The sequence below is a fragment of the Triticum aestivum genome, chromosome 4D, assembly GCF_018294505.1.
Source record: "Triticum aestivum cultivar Chinese Spring chromosome 4D, IWGSC CS RefSeq v2.1, whole genome shotgun sequence".
Classification (NCBI taxonomy): Eukaryota; Viridiplantae; Streptophyta; class Magnoliopsida; order Poales; family Poaceae; genus Triticum; species Triticum aestivum.
In genome coordinates, this window is record NC_057805.1 from 464,934,650 (window position 1) to 464,956,636 (window position 21,987).

At 45.6% G+C, this 21,987-nt stretch overlaps 1 protein-coding gene across 1 annotated transcript; it reads left to right on the forward strand.

Moving 5' to 3' along the window:
- Positions 1-2,360: 2,360 nt before the first annotated feature.
- LOC123097078 (uncharacterized) lies at positions 2,361-5,934 on the forward strand. Its single transcript, XM_044518845.1, has 7 exons — positions 2,361-2,652; positions 2,833-2,906; positions 3,028-3,090; positions 3,484-3,585; positions 3,690-3,755; positions 4,664-4,742; positions 4,845-5,934. Exons 1-7 carry the CDS (start codon positions 2,361-2,363, stop codon positions 5,690-5,692), a joined length of 1,524 nt encoding a protein of 507 aa, XP_044374780.1. The 3' UTR covers positions 5,693-5,934.
- Positions 5,935-21,987: the final 16,053 nt, after the last annotated feature.

Sequence of the window (21,987 nt, forward strand, 5' to 3'; positions counted from 1 at the left end):
AGCTTTAGGCGCCTTACCCTGTAACCACCAAGTGAACTCGGATCGAATCCTACGAGAATTTCCTTCCTCTTGCCCCTATTGGGCCGGCCCACCCATGATGGTTCAACCCGTGCTTAGAATATATTTTGACTAAGCTTTTCTATATGGCATAGAAAAACTTGAAATCTCCAATAGGGGGGATTCCCCCCTTCGACCTCACAGTCTTTACGTGGTGGAGGGGGAGGAGTTCGGGTATTCTGTATATAGTAGTCTAAGATGGAGGCATATGACTAGACATGCCATCTTGACGAGTCATTGAAGTGTTGTCCAACTTTACTAGCATGCAACAAGTGATGGTCGTCGATGTGGTGTTCCTCCATGATGGAGGCGAACAGGGAGCCATATATGTGGTGTTAGCTCTCTTAATAAGTGTGTCGATGTACCAAGGCGAGCCACTACATGAGTCTCCTCCTCTTTTCTCGCCATTAGGTGATGACGAGGGATTTGGAGGAAAATCCTAGCATGGCTCGGGTTCCTGATGTGGTGTCTTGCCCGATATGAGTTTCTAGCAAGATTGGTATTCGACCCTAATCTAGCAGAGGGCCTCTAGCTCTTCTTTGATGGTTGGTTCCATCATGGCGGTGGAGGTGTGATGAAGGAGATACGGAGTACTGGATGCCGCAAATGAGATTCAAGCGCGTCAACGGCGCTGGTTCTAGAGGAGCTACGATGCCCAAGGTGGCCAATTGTCGTCCCCCTCCGACGATCTATTGTATTCACTAGCCAAAAGGCGACCCACTTTATTCTTCCCTGCCATGATGCAGGAGAGGAGGCAATGCTACTCAAGGGTGGAGTTCGTCGTGTGGTGTCGTGCAGGGTTTTGTCGAGCTAAGTGGTTTCGTACTGGTGACATTGAGATCGATTCTGTTCAGGAGTAGATAAAACCCAATTGCACATTTTTGTCTCTTCGGGGTTTTCTATGCAAATTTGAGGGATCAATATGTAATTTTTAGTTTTTCGGGTCCTTATGTAAGGTCCAACGGGACCCTCAATCCTGGCCAACATGTCGCTCCACGCACGGCACAGTCTGCAGCGGCCCGTTTATAAACAGGTCATGTCGTGCTGGCACGTATGCCTCACCTCGTGCCCCGGGCATGACACATCTTACATTCTTAAGAAATTGATCCCCACTACTACCTATTCTCTCAACATGCAGCCCGTCCATATCATCATCTAGCCACCTCAGCAAATCCCACCCACTTCACTTCATTTCTTCGTTATCTTTTCTTCTCCACGTTCCCGTAGCATCGCTTGCTGTCATTCCCTTGAAGGTTTTTTTACCATTGCATCACTTTCTTTGTTCTTCGAGCCACTATTGAGTATGTACTTTCATTTAATACCCACCAGGCCCATTTCCAAATGTAACAGCCGATCATAGCTCAACCTCTCTCCATAATAAAAGCATAGTTAAATGTGTCGGCCCGTGCCATGTTTATCCCTTATGGGTCGTGTGACCTTTTTGGCCCAATTACTTTGGGCCGTCGTCATCTCCCGACTATAGGAGGCAAAGCGGGCGCCGACGACACAATTTCTGGCCAGATCTCGCCAGATTCACCAAGAACGACGCAAAAGGGCGACTTGATCTGGGCGCTTGGAGCTTCGGCGGGAGCGGTTGGTCGTGTAGGGCGACGATGGGAATGTATCTGGTGCACCGGGGCAATTGGTGCTACCGGTGCACCGATCCCCTGTTACACATTCAAAAATGTTCAAAAAAATCCGTAAAATTTTTAGTGCATTGTCACAAAAATTCAAACCAAAATTCGAAACATTGCTCGAGATAAAAAATGATAATTTTGACACTGAATAGTACATAACACAGGTTGGGCTTCAGTTTTGGCCCATTAGCACATTTATGTCAAATTTCTCATTTTTGTATCTTGAGCAATGTTTAGAATTTTGATTCAAATTTTTGTGACAACTTACATTGATGTTGTGTCAATGCATTATTTTTTTCGGATTTTTTCGAACATTTTTTAATGTGCAACGGAGTCCGGTGCACCGGTAGCACCAATTGCCCCGGTGCACCAGATATGTTCCCGACCTGAAGCGGCTTGAACGGCGCAGCGATGCCATGAGGGCAGGCGAGGGAGAAGAAAAGGAGAGGGGGGGAAGAGGAGGCATGACGCTGGGGAATGAGGTATTTCCAGCTAAACGTGTCGTGTTGTGCCGACACGTTGGCCTCGCCCCCGCGGAGGAGCACAACCCTAGGGTTGCCGGGGGCCAGACACGGCCCGTTTAACCACATGCCGGGCCAGCCCGCGAACCATGGGCCGTTGGCCAGGTTCGGGACCCTTCCCACTGTACTCCACCTCCACTCACCTATGGCCCAACTGCCCCGCTGCGCCGCCTCGGTAAAAGACATCGACGACTCCGACCTCCACCTCCACCGCCACCGCCACCTCAACCCCCCTTCCTCCCTCCTCCGCCGCTGCACCACTTCCAATCAGCGTTCCTCCCACCGGCGCATCCCCGGGCTCGCCTCCGCCTCCGCCGTCCGGGAAGCGATGCGCCTCCGCTCTCCGCTATCATCCGTCCCCGCGATTCGCGCGGACGGCCAGACTGCGGACGCCGACTTCCTGCTTGACTCGTGGCTCGGGGCGCTGCGGTACCTCGGTGAGCTGCAATTGGTAGCAACTTTTTCCGTCAAAGGTTTTGCATTTCGTGTTCGGAAAGAGATTTCGATTCGGAACTCTCATATGTCCAAGTTCAGTATGGAAAAGGGCGGGCAGCATTTTCAAATGCCAGTTCGAGTGCTGTTGCTGTGATTAGCATCTGAGGTGGTTTGGAACGCAGGTGGAGACCGCGGGTGGCAGCAGCCAGGCATCGGGAAGATCCGTGTCGACCGGGCATTAGATCGAGCGTGTCGGGTGCGTGTACTCCCCTGTCTTCTCCTTGTTTATTGTCTTTCTCCGAAACATATCATTTTGCCACTGCTGGTGATATCTGTGTGGTGGATTGATTCGTTCGAGGGTTCTTGGTTGTGATCAGGTTGTCGGGGTGGTGACACTGTGCACACCAAATGGATACGGCGATCTCATGCTGAATCTGAAGGTGACCATGAACATCACAGCCTAGTGTTATTATGTTTAGTTTCTTGGAATTCTGTAGCATCGACATTGAGTTTCGCTGATTACCATGTGAAATGTGAGTTTTTTTTCTTTCCATCGAGTTCATTTGGATGCTGGAAAAAATTCCAATCCAAGTAGTCCTTGTCATGACATTTGGGAGAACCATTCTTTTCTCCTAAATAATTTGAAGGAGAAGCTAATGTTTGCTTGCCAGATAGATTATATTTCAATACTTACATCATGTCTTGAGAGTTGTAACTTTGATCTGAATGAACTTTCCAACAACTAAGTTTTGCCCGGAGAAGATTGATTAGAAGATAATAATTACATGCCTTTCAATTCTTAGTATGAATTGACAATGAGTTGTTCTTAATAGGACCCATCTGGTACTATTGATGCATCAGTTCACAAGAAAGTTCTATCAAATGAAAACCTTTCAAAGGGTTTATCAGTTGGGTCTGTCATTGTTCTCAAACAGGTAAGGGTATATAACTTGTGAACAAAATGTTAGTTCTGTTATTAAATTACTCTATTGTGCTGCCACGAAATTGGCTTCACTGTTGAATCTATTGTCGATTTCAGGTGGCTGTTCTTCGCCCTTCTAGCACAGTGTGCTATCTGAATGTTACCCAGAAAAACGTTGAAAAGGTATTGTTCATACACTTACATATTACACTTTTATAGGTGCTGACGTAGGCAAATTACGCATTATCTTACTACATATTCCTTAAGTTTTTCTATAAAGTAATGTATTATAATACAAAGCAATTAGTTTACTACATACTCAAAGTCAAGGTTGCTTATGAGGTGCGTATAGGTGTGACCGTGTGTGTGCGGGTTGGGTTTAATAAGGTGGACTGCTTTGAGCTCATATTAGTGTAGCTATGTATATACTGTATCTAATGAAAAGTGGGATCTCTTAGCTTGTTTTTGATACCCTTCCACACTTAAAGTTTCATTAGTTATTATACACTTGGACTATCATAATAATTCATGGATGGACCCTCCTGGTGGAGGTGTCTGACAAAATTATGTCATTTTTATGACTGAATTTTACTAGGTTGCCCTTTCTGGTACTTGAAGAAGTTATATTGTACAGACTTGAAGGAACAAAATATAAGATGCATTATAAGTAAGAATCTGTCCCATAAAAATCTAGCTGTGACTAATAAAGCAGATTAGAGAACACTATTGAAGCTTACTTGCACTTAGATGCCCATGTTTTTATGTAATTGTTCAGACTTAAATTATGGATATGTGTCATAGATTGGAGTTCTTTTTTCGAAACGTGGCAAAAGGGATTACCTGGTTATATTAATATAGAAGATAGAGCGGAGTTCTAGTTATATGCACTGGTACTTGTTTGGTCATTACAATTACCTGAATTTAATTGCTTCTCAAGTCTCAGGACCTGAAAACTGTGTAATCATCTTTCGCCATCACTTTCGAGATGATATTTCCTCAGTTTTGAATTGCCGTTATGTTTTATGTCGTAACTGTTGCATCACAAAAGTTCATCTTAGGTCATGAACTCATAATGATGTTCACATTTCCAGGTGCTGCAAAATGACAGTGTCTCCCCATATAAGCAAGCAGTTCCATCAAGTAATTCTGAAAGGCAAAGCCAACAGCCTGGTGACTTACAAATCTCTCTCTTTATTCATCCCCCCAACAAAATTTGATGGTGATTTGCCGTGCTTTCCATAGTGAAATGCAAAGTAACAATGAGTTTTGCAGGCCAAGGAGATAACATGGAAAGGGAAGCTGGAGCAGAAACAACTGATGGAATGACAGCGATCTTCAGTAAGCTCTCGAGGACCAAGGATGGCCGGATAGTCGACTTACTTTGTGATAATGGCGGTGCAGCAAAAGCTGTTAACAGTAGTATTCTGAGAATGGACAAAGATACTCATGGCGTACAAAATCATCACGAGAAACGGATGGAGCAAATGGATTCAGGTTCTCAAATAAAGAATTTGCCAGGCTTAAACACCAGCCAGCAGCTGCAGAAAATCATTTCTAGCATGAATCCAGCTAATTGCCAGCTGAAACAAGGAGGAAGCGTACCCAAGTATGGGATAAGCAGTGAAGCTGAAACTTCGGCTGACGATATAATGAGAAAACTCACAGGTGGTGAAATGATCAACAACAGGGATGAGCATCAGCAGCAAAACCCGGTTGCAGATACAAGATGCACACAGCCGATTCTAGGTGGAAGCTCAGTTATGGCTGGAAGCAGAGATTGTTCGCAAGCTTCCTGTACTGGAAATCTGAGGCAACTCTCTGACGATGATTCGATGCAGCCTCGTAGTAAAAAACTTAAGAGTGATGCAAGGCTTTCTGATAGCAATGGTCTGGATGACATAGCAGATGATTTCCTCGGTGATCACAATCCGATCAGGAAGCCCGAGCATCAGCAAAGGGACATCCATGGCGCAAGTGCGGGTAGCCTCCAGCCAACTCAAGAAAATTGCTCAATATCTGCCACCGGCGGAACATTACCTTCCAGTCATAAGATGGTTTCAGTGGCTTCTGTACCAGAATGGACCGATGAGCAGCTTTCTCAACTTTTTGATGACTACTGACACCGGAGTGCATACTTCATCTAGTAGTTGCCTAGCTTCTTTTCTTTTTTCTTTTGGGGTAGTTTGATGTTATCTCAAGGGTGCGACAAAGTCAGGCATGTTAGTTGTATATAGTTATAGTTTAGAAGATGGTTAACACCTCAAGGTTGTGACTCACGTGTTCTCAGTGATGTGCCTCGATGACCAAATAGAGACAGTTCATAGACCACTGGATGGATTATATCGTAATCTTGTGCAGTTCCTCTGTTGAAGGATGTTATTGTTACGTATTGCTCCTAAAATGAAATTATTGGTACTGGACCGTCTTTATGCAGGCCAAACCGAAGGGCTAAGCGGCGCTGAAAGCACTCCTCGGGCTTCCTACAAATCTTGGAGTGGAAAGCGCAGGGTTTCAGTCTTTCAGAGATCGACAACTTTCCCTGTGATAGAAGAAGCAAAGAGTCGTAACTTAAAATAAAGAAGAAGAAAAATGATCACCAAGAATTCCAGCCGTTTTGTTTGATTTTTTGTCCAAAAGAACCACCTGCCAATTGCTATTGTCGACCACTCATTGAACAAATTGACAAAAAGGACCCCCTCAGCCGTGGCGGCAGGTGCGGTAGGCGACACGTGGCACCTGCCGCCACGGCTTGAGGCGGCCGGCCCTGCCGCCACGCCAGGAGGCGGCCGCAGGGATATAACGTGTTTGCTACAGCGCCTGGAGCTGGGACGGAACGGGCCAGCCCAGGTGGGCCACGCCGCCACTGGACGAGGCGGCCAGCCGCTGCCGCTGCCGCTCCCGGGCCGACAGGTCATGCTGCACGAGGGCCCAGCAGGCGGGCCATGCCGCCACTGCGCGGGGCGGCCACACTGTGTGTTGCCGACAGCATTTGCTGTTTCAGACGGCGATGATTCCCAAGCGACGCTGATTTTCACGGGCGTGCAGACCGCGATGATTCCCACAGATGATGCTGATTTTCACGGGCAGGAATCCTGCGGTAGGTGATTTTTTGACGCTTTGTGTCGACACTCTGAGGTGCTCCTATACACTCTCTTTGCTTCCCTGCGTACACTATCCACTGCATTCTGTCTGGTTCGCATGCCGTTCGGAGGGAATCGTTTCTGGCACTGGTTCCGTTGTTTGATAATTGTCACTGCTTTCTATGCAGACGACACCGATCAAAAGCAGTGCGTGATTCCCGCCTAAAGAAAGGGCTCGTGAGGCCAAGCAGCAGAAGAAGCTGACGATGGAAAAAGGAAAATATTCATGCTGGACTCAGTAAATACCTATCATAGTATTTGAAATTTCGCACCTGTTTGTATCTTAATTTCTGCAGTTTAATGTAGCTTTATTTCGGTAGTTAAATGTAGCTTTATTTTCATAGTACAATGTATCTTATTTTCAGTTGTACCGTGTCGTAATGAAAAAAAAATAGTTTTGGAATAAAATGTGGCATTTTCTTGCCGCCCTCCCGCCATAAATATTTTCCGTCATTTTCTTTCCCGCCAATTTTTCCTTCTTTCCTTCTCTCCGCACCTGAAAACACTTTAATAATACAAACTAATTATCGAACATCGTGCAACAACTACAATATGAAATTAAGATAGAACATAATGCCCTACAATAAGACAGTACAAACTAATGATACAAGTACATCTGAATTAAACGGTAGAACTGGACTTAAAAACTAAAAATACAGCTTAAAAACTACATGAAGGCCTCATCGTCATCCTCCGTTGATGCAGAACTCTTGCCCTTCGAGGATGCATAACTCTTACCCTTGGACGATGCAGAACTCTTGCCCTTCGAGGATGCAGAACTCTTGCCCTTGGACGATGCAAAACTCTTGCCCTTCAACGATGTGGTAGTTGTGGCCTTGGTGCTGGGCATGAAGATATCATCTTCGTCCTCGTTGTCGTCAGTCCATAAAAAATTATGTTTTGCTGCAAACTTCAAGTGTGATTCACTCTTATGCTCTATCTTCTTCCATCTTCCATGCAACCCGATAAGTTCTTTTCGTATCTCCTGAAAGGTCCTGGAAGGCCACCCACACCTAGATAATGTGTGACTCAGCTCATTCATGAGAGTGTCACTACTGATGAGTTCATCCCATGGAACTATTGTATTATCTATCTTGAAATTGGCGGCTAAACGTAGAAGACATTGGGACATACTAGGGTGAAAACTATGATCAGAAGGATAACCGGACATCTTTAGGAGACTACACTGAAGTGCGTATCCACCTTAGTGTGGAGGGGGGTTTTATAGGTTCAGAAGAGAAGAATAGGTGGGAACTCAGAAGCGAGAAAGTATGGCGGGAGATATAGGCGGGAAACGACGGTGCAAGGTATACACGGGAACACAGAAGCAGGAAAGTATGGCGGGAGATATAGGTGGGAAAGGGCGGTGCGAGGTATACGCGGGAACTTAGAACCGGGAAAGTATGGCAGGAGATATACGCGGGAAACATTGTTGCTGACTGGTCTAGTAGCGGCAGGTGCCACGCGGGAACCGAGGGGGTCTTTTTTGTCATTCTGGTCCAGAGGTGTGATCCGATACAACACACTGCTGATGCTGTATTTATTTCTCTAATTTAATGTTAGAATTCAGGTGCATTTTTATTTCAGCATACATAGATGTTTCTTACATAAATCGGAAAGTCTGATACTGACATATGTAGATACAATGGGTCGCACACGTAGATAGATGAATCACCCTAGTCGACAACGGCCACCTGGCCTTTCCTTAGGACCGGAAAGCGACAAGCGATTAGGTGGTCGAGTTACACGAAGACCGCGATCGTACTCCACTTCGGCTTCCCGTGTCTGCGACTCCTGCGTAGGTGGTGGAGTCTAGAATCCTTGTTGCGAACCTGATGCGTAATTGTAGGCGTATGGTTGTGACTCCTCGGGGTTAAAAGATGGACCAATAACGTCCCCTCCGAAGAAGTCTACAACTAATGATGTAACCATGTGGCCATGATCATGTGATGCTCCCCGGATGCGTGTGTTGAGGCCACGTTGGGTGTCCTCATCGTCCCATGTACGATCAGGTATGTCCTGCACACAGAAACATTGTAAACAAACTGTTAGAGGATAATATGTGATATGATTGTAAATGCATTAAAATGTAAACATGACTACCTGATTAGATCCCTCGCCAGTATTGTTTGGGCATTGTACGTGGTACTGGTTTATCTCTAGGACACGAGTCTCCTCGGGCATGGAGATCCCTCGCGTGGAGAGATACGGATGAGATCCCATCACCTTGGGTGTATGCGCCATATCCTGTGTACGCATATGGGTTCGGGGAAAGAGTCTGCTCGGGCATCGAATGCAAGCCCGTGCCATGGTCCTGAGATGTCTGCCCCTGATGAAGCTGCATCGAAGAAGAGCGATGCAGTGGCAGAGATGAGTCACGTCGTGGCAATGTCATTGTAGTACTCGAACCCTCCCCCCACTGCCCATGGCTCGTACGCGCCTCGCTCGGTCTGGACGACGGCGCCGCACTCGGTCTGGCTGACCTCGCTACCGGCATGTTGTACGCTCCAGTGACAACATCGTCGCCTCTACCGCATCTGAACTTTGTTGCCATGTAGTCTTGAAGACGTTTGTGGAATGACTTGCGAGCTGGGCCCCGGGCCTGCATGCCTTCCGCCGACATCTGCCCTACTTCATTGCAAGTTTCAAGCTGAACAATGTTTGGTTGTTATTTGGTTGAAATGATTATGAAATGATGGACCTGAAAAAGTTACTTGTGATTACCAGCTGGTCATGATAGTAAGCTACATGCAACTCAATCTGTCTCTGCATCTGCTCCTCCTGTGCGAGATGTGTTGGTATCGTAGGTGGTTGACTGGTCAGGCTAGTACACGTGCTGATGCAGTACCACTGCTTGTACGCTTGAGCTGTACTTCCATCATACGGTCTGCAAAATTAAATAATTACATCAACTGTTGAGATGAAAGCAAAGCATCTTCACGCATCGTATGGTCATCGTAATAAAATAATGTAAATAAAATGTACCTAAGTTGATGCACTATATCTGCTAGCGCTTCATTTTCCCACTTGTGTACCCATTAAATGTTGCGTTCCCTCCAATCGTAACAACTACAACCGCGGCCCATATTGGTTAGCCTGCAAATTATGTAACAAAGTATGAGTTTAGTAATTAAAAAAGACACTAACTATTTAGGGAGGTCACATCTTACTTATGGGTTTCCTCGTCGGTTCATCTTGGAAGAGGTGGTGGTATCTCCTGATAGAGACCGAACTGTCTCATGACACGCTCTGGGTTGTAAGGCTCAACACACCACAGGAACAATAAGTAGCAGCAAGTCAGCTAGAATGCACTATCGCTCAAGATGCCTGCTGTGATGGGTCGTATATCGAAGAACATCTGTAACTGCTCCTGATTCCACGGGTTCCATGTGACTAGTGACTCATCAAGTATCTCAAACTGCTGGTGGTATATAGGTTAACAATTTTTCGCAATATTTGGTGCTGGCCATAGTTACACTATTGCCCTAGCTACAGTCGTATGGGTGTATGGGATTTAGTATACGAGGTCGTCCTACAGGGAGGTATTCCCAGGACCACAACTATAGAAACTCATAGGCGACACAAAGTAACGGAGCTTTTTGTGCGAAAGAAGTTTTTTGTGTGGCATCACACAAGCCTCTATATGTATGACATAGCATGGCAGAACCGAAGATGTATTTTGGCTGCTCGGGTAAAGATTCATCTGCCATATTCTCTACAATGTAGATGAGACCAGGGAGAACTACGTCCCCGTGTGAATTTGGAAACAGAGTCCCGAGGAGCCACAACAAATATACAAACACATGTCTTTTCCTCGTCACAGAATCAGCGTAGCTAGATAAAATACGAAAGTTATCACGAAGCCAGGCGAGTGGGATGCCCCGAGGGCCACCAGAACGTTGTGATTCTGGCATTGTCATCCCAAGATGGGCTGATATATTTAATGTCCAAGATGGAGACACTCGTGGAGAGACTAACGACTCACCTCTAATTGGTAGAGCGGTGATCATAGAAACATCTTTAAGTGTAGGTGCAAGCTCCCCAAAACGAAAGTGAAAGGCGTGGGTTTCAGGTCTCCACCGGTTAACGAGGGATGTCAAAAGGGATGGGTCCAAACGTAATTGGTCTTTGCATGATGTGAGCCTAGCAAAACCATGTAGTCCATAAGCGTTAAGGTGAGCAAGGAAAGAATTGTGTATTGGCCGTGTTTTCTTTACGGTTTGAAGTCTGAAAGTCCGATAATCATGATTATTATTTGGGTTCAAAAATAGGTGGCAACGGTGGCCGGCGTCATGGGGCCCCTACAAAAGCACTGGCACTTCAACCATAATCTGCACACAAACATACAAATAAAAATTATGATGAAGACACAAATACAAATGCAAATAAAAATTAACCGAAGGACTAGGTCTGATTGGAGGGACTAATGACCGAACACACAAGATAAACTTTCTTTGTCCTATTCTCTTCGACAACTTATTCGTCAACCAGTATCGGTCACTCGTGGTAGATGCTTGAGGGATCTCCAAATCTTCATAGACTCTGTCTACGTGAACCACAATTACTCTTGGTCACTTAAAGACTTGGCACCTAACCGTCTAGAGAATTTGCAGCTCTCAAGTGTAATAGACGGAGCGTACTGGACTTAGATTTGAGCGATGCTAAATCACTATCTGATTTTTCGGCTCTGGGGTTTTTCTCTCGGCGGATTTTAAACTCAAATCATTCAGAGAATAGTGCTCACACAATCTTCTCGGAATCACAAGGAGCAGCCAATGGTGCACGTTGAATGGGGACGACTATTTATAGTTGTGATCTTCCCCGGCGAAAAGACAAAATTAGACATGACCACCAGTCAATGTCTGACCAACACGTTACCAATGGTCGAATTTTGAGCACAACAGTAACATTACTTGCAGAGCACGTAATGCTAACTCCTCAATCTGAATCAAATCTCTCGTAACGAAGAAGAACTATGTCTCTTGCTGGCGAGTATAAATTTGGAACACAAAGAGATTTCTCTCAACTCACATAGGTTTCGGTTTAGCATCAGAGAACCGCAACTTTTGAGCACTATACCCCTCTTAATAGTACGGTGGTCCTATGACTCAAAAAAGAAAATAAGAACAACGAAAGAAAGAACTACATCTTTTCTCTGTCTTCAACCTTCTCCGTTGCAGTCAATTTCTTTGGACGGACACCAAACCAATTGCTTTGCATCAACAATTTTCGAGGGTCACTTTGGACAGGCGTATCCTTTAGTGATAATCCTCCTTGCCTCCCACGAGATTTTAGAGTTTGTTCCAAGCTCCACATGACTCCAGGGACTTCACACTCTATGTGCACTAGCAAAGACATTAGTCCCAGGCTGTTTATGACAACAATCTCCAAAACACAAGGAGGCAAATTATTTCACCAACAATGTGTATGGGTATGGGGGGCTGCGCAATGTCGCTACAATGCGCCGTTGCTACCCGGAGCTTATAAAGCTAGCCACTCACTGGTGGCGGGAAATCGATGGGGGAAGAGGTGGGAAGCGGTGGCGTGGTTTGTGGGGCATGCGTATAACGCCATTAATTTCTGCGCTAGGGCGTCCGCGGTTTGGTTCAGGCAGGTGCGCGCCATTAATGGTTGGACTGGGGCCAGTTTTTGGGTATGAGCTACTAGCACACATCTTGTTCCATCAACCGTGCGCACTCGTCATTAGTATCGCACACGATTCCTTTAATTACAATGTGTGCCCGTTACAGGACACAATTCTCAACACACAATCGTACGCGGTATCATGTGTTATCACACATGTGTTTCCCTAAAGAAACGTTTGTATAGCTTTCAAATCGTCACACACGAGTACTTGCACCACGCATCGTGGATGCTTCTAGCCATCACAAACAATTCATTTCTATAAAGCGTTTGCCAATAAACACACACGCTTCGAACGTTCCAACCGTGCGCGTTACGACTATATATCGCACACGTAGTTTTTCACTAACTATGTGCCCTCTATCACACATAGTCTGCATACCATCACCGTGACCGATGGATGGGTCTTCACACATGTTTCGTTTTCTGGCACACGAGTATATTTTATTACCGTTTGTGATTTATGCATCACACAAAGTTTGGTCGAATGGTGTCTGATACATGTCTCGTCTTAAACCCTTCCTACACTACTGTCCTTTGTTTCGTCTTCAGCTTGAACCCGTCCATGTCCACCGATGTAGCTTTGATACGTCTCCAACGTATCTACTTTTCCAAACACTTTTGTCCTTATTTTGGACTCTAACTTGCCTGATTTGAATGGAACTAACCCGGACTGATGCTGTTTTCAGCAGAACTGCCATGGTGTTATTTTTGTGCAGCAATAAAAGTTCTCGGAATGACCTGAAAATCCATGGAGACACATTTTGGAATTAATGAAAAATATTGGCGAAAGAATCAGCATCAGGGGGCCCCCTGCCTCGTGGGCCCCCTGGGACTCCACCGACCTCAACCCCAACTCCATATATTCACGTTCGGGGGAAAAAATAAGAGAGAAGGATTCATCGCGTTTTACGATATGGAGCCGCCGCCAAGCCCTAATCTTCCTCGGGAGGGCTAATCTGGACTCCGTTCGGGGCTCCGGAGAGGGGGATCCGTCGCCGTCGTCATCATCAACCATCCTCCATCACCAATTTCATGATGCTCACCGCCGTGCGTGAGTAATCCCATCGTAGGCTTGCTGGACGGTGATGGGTTGGATGAGATTTACCATGTAATTGAGTTAGTTTTGTTGAGGAACGCAGTAATTTCAAAAAAAATTCCTATGCACACGCAAGATCTATCTAGGTGATGCATAGCAATGAGAGGGGAGAGTGTTGTCCACGTACCCTCGTAGACCGAAAGCGGAAGCGTTATGACAACGCGGTTGATGTAGTCGTACGTCTTCACGATCCGACCGATCCTAGTACCGAAAGTACGGCACCTCCGCGATCTGCACACGTTCGGCTCGGTGACGTCCCACGAACTCTCGATCCAGCTGAGTGTCGAGGGAGAGCTTCGTCAGCACGACGGCGTGATGACGGTGATGATGAAGTTACCGATGCAGGGCTTCGCCTAAGCACTACAACGATATGACCGAGGTGGAATCTGTGGAGGGGGGCACCGCACACAGCTAAGACAACTGTCAACTTGTGTGTCTATGGGGTGCCCCCTCCCCGGTATATAAAGGAGTGGAGGAGGGGGAGGGCCGGCCCTCTTAGGATTCCCCCCTTTCCCTAGTTGGAGTAGGAGAGGAAGGAAGGAGGAGAGAGGGAGAAGGAAAGGGGGGCGCCGCCCCCCCTTCCCTAGTCCAATTCGGACCCAAGGGGGAGGGGGCACGCGGCCTGCCCTGGCCACCCCTCTCTCTCTCCACTAAGGCCCATATGGCCCATTAAACTCCCCGGGGGGTTCCGGTAACCACCCTGTACTCCTGTAATTGCCCGAACTCACCCAGAACCATTCCGAAGTCCAAACATAGTCATCCAGCATATCAATCTTTATGTCTCGACCATTTCGAGACTCCTTGTCATGTCCGTGATCAAATCCGGGACTCCGAACAACCTTCGGTACATCAAGACACATAAACTCATAATACCAATCGTCACCGAACGTTAAGCATGCGGACCCTACGGGTTCGGGAACTATGTAGACATGACCGAGACTCATCTCCGGTCAATAACCAATAGCGGAACCTGGATGCTCATATTGGTTCCTACATATTCTACGAAGATCTTTATCGGTCAAACCGCATAACAACATACGTTGTTCCCTTTGTCATCGGTATGTTACTTGCCCGAGATTTGATCGTCGGTATCTCAATACCTAGTTCAATCTCGTTACCGGCAAGTCTCTTTACTCATTCCGTAATGCATCATCCCACAACTAACTCATTAGTCACATTGCTTGCAAGGCTTACAGTGATGTGCATTACCGAGAGGGCCCAGAGATACCTCTCCGAAACACGAAGTGACAAATCTTAATCTCGATCTATGCCAACCCAACAAACACCATCGGAGACACCTATAGAGCATCTTTATAATCACCCAGTTATGTTGTGACATTTGATGGCACACTAAGTGTTCCTCCGGTATTTGGGAGTTGCATAATCTCATAGTCATAGGAACATGTATAAGTCATGAAGAAAGCAATAGCAACAAACTAAACGATCAAGTGCTAAGCTAACAGAATGGGTCAAGTCAATCACATCATTCTCTAATGTTGTGATCCCGTTAATCAAATGAAAACTCATGTCTATGGCTAGGAAACTTAACCATCTTTGATTCAACGAGCTAGTCAAGTAGAGGCATACTAGTGACACTCTGTTTGTCTGTGTATTCAGACATGTACTAAGTTTCTGTTTAATACAATTCTAGCATGAATAATAAACATTTCTCATGATATAAGGAAATTTAAATAACAACTTTATTATCGCCTCTAGGGCATATTTCCTTCAGTGTCCCACTTGCACTAGAGTCAATAATCTAGATTACACAGTAATGATTCTAACACCCATGGAGTCTTGGTGCTGATCATGTTTTGCTCGTGAGAGAGGCTTAGTCAACGGGTCTGCAATATTTAGATACGTATGTATCTTGCAAATCTCTATGTCTCCCTCTTTGACTTGATCGCGGATGGAATTGAAGCGTCTCTTGATGTGCTTGGTTCTCTTGTGAAATCTGGATTCCTTTGCCAAGGCAATTGCACCAGTATTGTCACAAAAGATTTCATTGGACCCGATGCACTAGGTATGACACCTAGATCGGATATGAACTCCTTCATTCAAACTCCTTCATTTGCTGCTTCCGAAGCAGCTATGTACTCCGCTTCACACGTAGACTTACCACGACGCTTTGCTTAGAACTGCACCAACTGACAGCTCCACCGTTCAATATAAATACGTATCCGGTTTGTGACATAGAGTCATCCGGATCAGTGTCAAAGCTTGCATCGACGTAACCATTTACGACGAGCTCTTTGTCACCTCCATAAACGAGAAACATATCCTTAGTCCTTCTCAGGTATTTCAGGATGTTCTTGACCATTGTCCAGTGATCCACTCCTGGATTACTTTGGTACCTCCCTGCTAAACTAATAGCAAGGCACACATCAGGTCTGGTACACAGCATGCATACATGATAGAACCTATGGCTGAAGCATAGGGAATGACTTTCATTTTCTCTCTATCTTTTGCAGTGGTCGGGCATTGAGTCTGACTGAATTTCACACCTTGTAACACAGGCAAGAACCCTTTCTTTGCTTGATCCATTTTGAACTTCTTCAAAACTTTATCAAGGTATGTGCTTTGTGAAAGTCCAATTAAGCGTCTTGATCTATCTCTATAGATCTTGATGCCCAATATATAAGCAGCTTCACCGAGGTCTTTCATTGAAAAACTCTTATTCAAGTATCCTTTTATGCTATCCAGGAATTCTATATCATTTCCAATCAACAATATGTCATCCACATATAATATTAGAAATGCTACAGAGCTCCCACTCACTTTCTTGTAAATACAGGCTTCTCCAAAAGTCTGTACAAAACCATATGCTTTGATCACACTATCAAAACGTTTATTCCAACTCTGAGATGCTTGCACCAGTCCATAAATGGATCGCTGGAGCTTACACACTTTGTTAGCATCCTTTGGATTGATAAAACCTTTGGGTTGCATCATATACAACTCTTCTTCCAGAAATCCATTCAGGAATGCAGTCTTTACATCAATTTGCCAAATTTCATAATCATAAAATGCAGCAATTGCTAACATGATACGGACGGACTTAAGCATCGCTATGGGTGAGAAGGTCTCATCGTAGTCAACTCCTTGAACTTGTCGAAAACCTTTCGCAACAAGTCGAGCTTTGTAGACAGTAACATTACCGTCAGTGTCAGTCTCTCCTTGAAGATCCGTTTATTCTCTATGGCTTGCCGATCATCGGGCAAGTCAACCAAAGTCCACTTTGTTCTCATACATGGATCCCATCTCAGATTTCATGTCCTCAAGCCATTTCGCGGAATCTGGGCTCATCATTGCTTCCTCATAGTTTGTAGGTTCATCATGGTCAAGTAACATGACCTCCAGAACCGGATTACTGTACCACTCTGGTGCGGATCTTACTCTGGTTGACCTACGGGGTTCAGTAGTAACTTGATCTGAAGTTACATGATCATCATCATTAGCTTCCTCACTAATTGGTGTAGTAGTCACAGGAACTGATTTTTGTGATGAACTACTTTCCAATTAGGGAGCAGGTATAGTTACCTCATCAAGTTCTACTTTCCTCCCACTCACTTCTTTCAAGAGAAACTCTTTCTCTAGAAAGGATCCATTCTTAGCAACGAATGTCTTGCCTTCAGATCTGTGATAGAAGGTGTACCCAACAGTCTGTTGGGGAACGTAGTAATTTCAAAAAAATTCCTACGCACACGCAAGATCATGGTGATGCATAGCAACGAGAGGGGAGAGTGTTGTCTACGTACCCTCGTAGACCGTAAGCGGAAGCGTTATATCAACGCATTTGATGTAGTCGTACGTCTTCATGATCCGACCGATCCAAGTACCGAAAGCACGCACCTCCGAGTTCTGCACACGTTCAGCTCGATGACGTCCCCGCCTTCTCGATCCAGCAAGAGGGGCGAAGTAGTAGATGAGTTCCGGCAGCACGACGGCGTGGTGACGGTGTTGGTGAAGAACAATCTCCGCAGGGCTTCGCCTAAGCACTACGAAAACTATGACGGAGGATAAACTAGAGGGGACGGGGTTGCCGGCACATGGCTTGGTGTTTCTTGATGTGTCTTGGGTGCTAGCCCTACCCCTCTATTCATATGTTGAGCCTTGGGGTCGAAACTTGGAGTAAAAGCCTCCACAAAGTCGGTTTCACCCGAAAGGCAAGAGTCCTTCTCGGACTCCAGGGCCAGACGCCAGGGTTCCCGGCGTCTGGACCCAGACGCCAGGGACCCTGGCGTCTGGCCCCTGGACTCCGCAAAACTTCCTTTTGCGCTTTCCAAAAACCTCGCGGGCTTTCCCCTTTGGCCCAGATAAAGTGTTCTTGTGCCCAAACATTTCGGGAAACATCCGGAACCCCTTCCGATGGATTCTGGAACCTTTCCGGAGATCAAACACTACTATCCACATATCAATCTTTACTTCCGGACCATTCCGTAGTTCCTCGTCATATCCGTGATCTCATCCAAAACTCCGAACAACATTCGGTCACCAACATACATAACTCATAGTACTATATCGTCAACGAACGTTAAGCGTGCGGACCCTACGGGTTCGAGAACTATGTAGACATGACCGAGACACCTCTCTGTTCAATAACCAATAGCGGGACCTGGATGCCCATATTGGCTCCTACATATTCTACGAAGATCTTTATCGGTCAGACCGCATAACAACATACGTTGTTCCCTTTGTCATCGGTATGTTACTTGCCCGAGATTCGATCGTCGGTATCTCAATACCTAGTTCAATATCATTACCGGCAAGTCTCTTTACTCGTTCTGTAATACATCATCCCGCAACTAACTCATTAGTTGCAATGCTTGCAATGCTTATAGTGATGTGCATTACCGAGTGGGCCCAGAGATACCTCTCCGACAATCGGAGTGACAAATCCTAATCTCGAAATACGCCAACCCAACAAGTACCTTCGGAGACACCTGTAGAGCACCTTTATAATCACCCAGTTAAGTTGTGACGTTTGGTAGCACACAAAGTGTTCCTCCGGTAAACGGGAGTTGCATAATCTCATAGTCATAGGAACATGTATAAGTCATGAAGAAAGCAATAGCAGAATACTAAACGATCGTGTGCTAAGCTAACGGAATGGGTCAAGTCAATCACATCATTCTCCTAATGATATGATCCCGTTAATCAAATGACAACTCATGTCTATGGCTAGGAAAGATAACCATCTTTGATCAACGAGCTAGTCAAGTAGAGGCATACTAGTGACACTCTGTTTGTCTATGTATTCACACATGTATCATGTTTCCGGTTAATACAATTCTAGCATGAATAATAAACATTTATCATGATATAAGGAAATAAATAATAACTTTATTATTGCCTCTAGGGCATATTTCCTTCAGTCTACCACTTGCACTAGAGTCAATAATCTAGTTCACATCGCCATGTGATTTAACATCAATAGTTCACATCTTTATGTGGTTAACACCCATAGTTCACATCGATATGTGACCAACACCCAAAGGGTTTACTAGAGTCAGTAATCTAGTTCACATCGCTATGTGATTAACACCCAAAGAGTTCTAAGGTGTGATCATGTTTTGCTTGTGAGATAATTTTAGTCAACGGGTCTGTCACATTCAGATCCGTAAGTATTTTGCAAATTCTATGTCTACAATGCTCTGCACGGAGCTACTCTAGCTAATAGCTCCCACTTTCAATATGTATCCAGATTGAGACTTAGAGTCATCTGGATCAGTGTCAAAAACTTGCATCGACGTAACCCTTTACGACGAACCTTTTTTCACCTCCATAATCAAGAAAGATATCCTTATTCCACTAAGGATAATTTTGACCGGTGTCCAGTGATCTACTCCTAGATCACTATTGTACTCCCTTGCCAAACTCAGTGGTAGGGTATACAATAGATCTGGTACACATCATGGCATACTTTGTAGAACCTATGGCATAGGAAATGACTTTCATTCTCTTTCTATCTTCTGCCGTGGTCGGGCTTTGAGTCTTACTCAATTTCACACCTTGTAACACAGGCAAGAACTCTTTCTTTGGCTATTCCATTTTGAACTACTTCAAAATCTTGTTAAGGTATGTACTCATTGAAAAAACTTATCAAGCATCGATCTATCTCTATAGATCTTGATGCTCAATATGTAAGCAGCTTCACCGAGGTCTTTCTTTGAAAAACTCCTTTCAAACACTCCTTTATGCTTTGCAGAATAATTCTACATTATTTCCGATCAACAATATGTCATTCACATATACTTATCAGAAATGCTGTAGTGCTCCCACTCACTTTCTTGTAAATGCAGGCTTCACCGCAAGTCTGTATAAAACTATATCCTTTGATCAACTTATCAAAGCGTATATTCCAACTCCGAGATGCTTGCACCAGTCCATAGATGGATCGCTGGAGACAAAACCTTCTGGTTGCATCATATACAACTCTTCTTTAATAAATCCATTAAGGAATGCAGTTTTGTTTATCCATTTGCCAGATTTCATAAAATGCGGCAATTGCTAACGTGATTCGGACAGACTTAAGCATAGTTACGAGTGAGAAACTCTCATCATAGTCAACACCTTGAACTTGTCGAAAACCTTTTTGCGACAATTCTAGCTTTGTAGATAGCAACACTACTATCAGCGTCCGTCTTCCTCTTGAAGATCCATTTAATCTCAATGGTACGCCGATCATTGGGCAAGTCAATCAAAGTCCATACTTTGTTCTCATACATGGATCTCATCTCAGATTTCATGGCCTCAAGCCATTTCGCGGAATCTGGGCTCATCATCGCTTCCTCATAGTTCGTAGGTTCGTCATGGTCAAGTAACATGTGTTGGAAATATGCCCTAGAGGCAATAATAAATGGTTATTATTATATTTCTGTGTTCATGATAATAGTCTATTATTCATGCTATAATTGTATTGTCCGGAAATCGTAATACATGTATGAATACATAGACCACAACCTGTCCCTAGTAAGCCTCTAGTTGACTAGCTCGTTGATCAACAGATAGTCATGGTTTCCTAACTATGGACATTGGATGTCATTGATAACGGGATCACATCATTAGGAGAATGATGTGATGGACAAGACCCAACTTAAGCATAGCATAACAGATCGTGTAGTTTCGTTTGCTAGAGCTTTTCCAATGTCAAGTATCTTTTCCTTAGACCATGAGATCGTGCAACTCCCGGATACCGTAGGAGTGCTTTGGGTGTGCCAAACGTCACAACGTAACTGGGTGACTATAAAGGTGCATTACGGGTATCTCCGAAAGTGTCTGTTGGGTTGGCACGGATCGAGACTGGGATTTGTCACTCCGTGTGACGGAGAGGTATCTCTGGGCCCACTCGGTAATGCATCATCATAATGAGCTCAATGTGACTAAGGCGTTAGTCACGGGATCATGCATTGCGGTACGAGTAAAGAGACTTGCCGGTAACGAGATTGAACAAGGTATTGGGATACCGACGATCGAATCTCGGGCAAGTAACATACCGATTGACAAAGGGAATTGCATACGGATTGATTGAATCCTCGACACCGTGGTTCATCCGATGATATCATCGTGGAACATGTGGGAGCCAACATGGGTATCCAGATCCCGCTGTTGGTTATTGACCGGAGAGGCGTCTCGGTCATGTCTGCATGTCTCCCGAACCCGTAGGGTCTACACACTTAAGGTCCGGTGACGCTAGGGTTGTAGAGATATATGTATGCGGAAACCCGAAAGTTGTTCGGAGTCCCGGATGAGATCCCGGACGTCACGAGAGGTTCCGGAATGGTCCGGAGGTAAAGATTTATATATGGGAAGTCTTATTTTGGTCGCCGGAAAAGTTTCGCGCTTTATCGGTATTGTACCGGGAGTGCCGAAAGGGGTCCGGGGGTCCACCAAGGGGGTCCACCAGCCCCGGGGGGCCACATGGGCTGTAAGGGGTGCGCCTTGGCCTATATGGGCCAAGGGCACCAGCCCCAAGAGGCCCATGCGCAAGAGATAAGAAAAAGGGGAGAGTCCTAAAGGGGGAAGGCACCTCCGAGGTGCCTTGGGGGGGAAGGACTCCCCCCTGGCCGCACCCTTCCTTGGAGGAAGGGGCAAGGCTGCGCCCCCCCTCTCCCTTGGCCCTATATATAGTGGGGGGAAGGGAGGGCAGCAAGATCTAAGCCTTGGGCGCCTCCCTCCTCCCCTGCAACACCTCTCTCTCTCTCGCAGAAGCTTGGCGAAGCCCTGCCGGAGACCCGCTACATCCACCACCACGCCGTCGTGCTGTTGGATCTCCATCAACCTCTCCTTCCCCCTTGCTGGATCAAGAAGGAGGAGACGTCGCTGCACCGTACGTGTGTTGAACGCGGAGGTGCCGTCCGTTCGGCACTCGGTCATCGGTGATTTGGATCACGGCGAGTACGACTCCGTCATCCACGTTCATTGGAACGCTTCCGCTCGCGATCTACAAGGGTATGTAGATGCACTCCTTTCCCCTCGTTGCTAGTAGACTCCATAGATGCATCTTGGTGAGCGTAGGAAAATTTTAAATTAT

Excerpts from the sequence above, each read along its gene's own strand:
- LOC123097078 (XM_044518845.1), top strand. The coding sequence starts at position 2,361 with ATGGCCCAACTGCCCCGCTGCGCCGCCTCGGTAAAAGACATCGACGAC. Across the intron at positions 2,653-2,832 it reads CGGGGCGCTGCGGTACCTCG|GTGGAGACCGCGGGTGGCAG; the intron begins GTGAGCTGCAAT and ends TTTGGAACGCAG. Across the intron at positions 3,091-3,483 it reads ATCTCATGCTGAATCTGAAG|GACCCATCTGGTACTATTGA; the intron begins GTGACCATGAAC and ends TGTTCTTAATAG.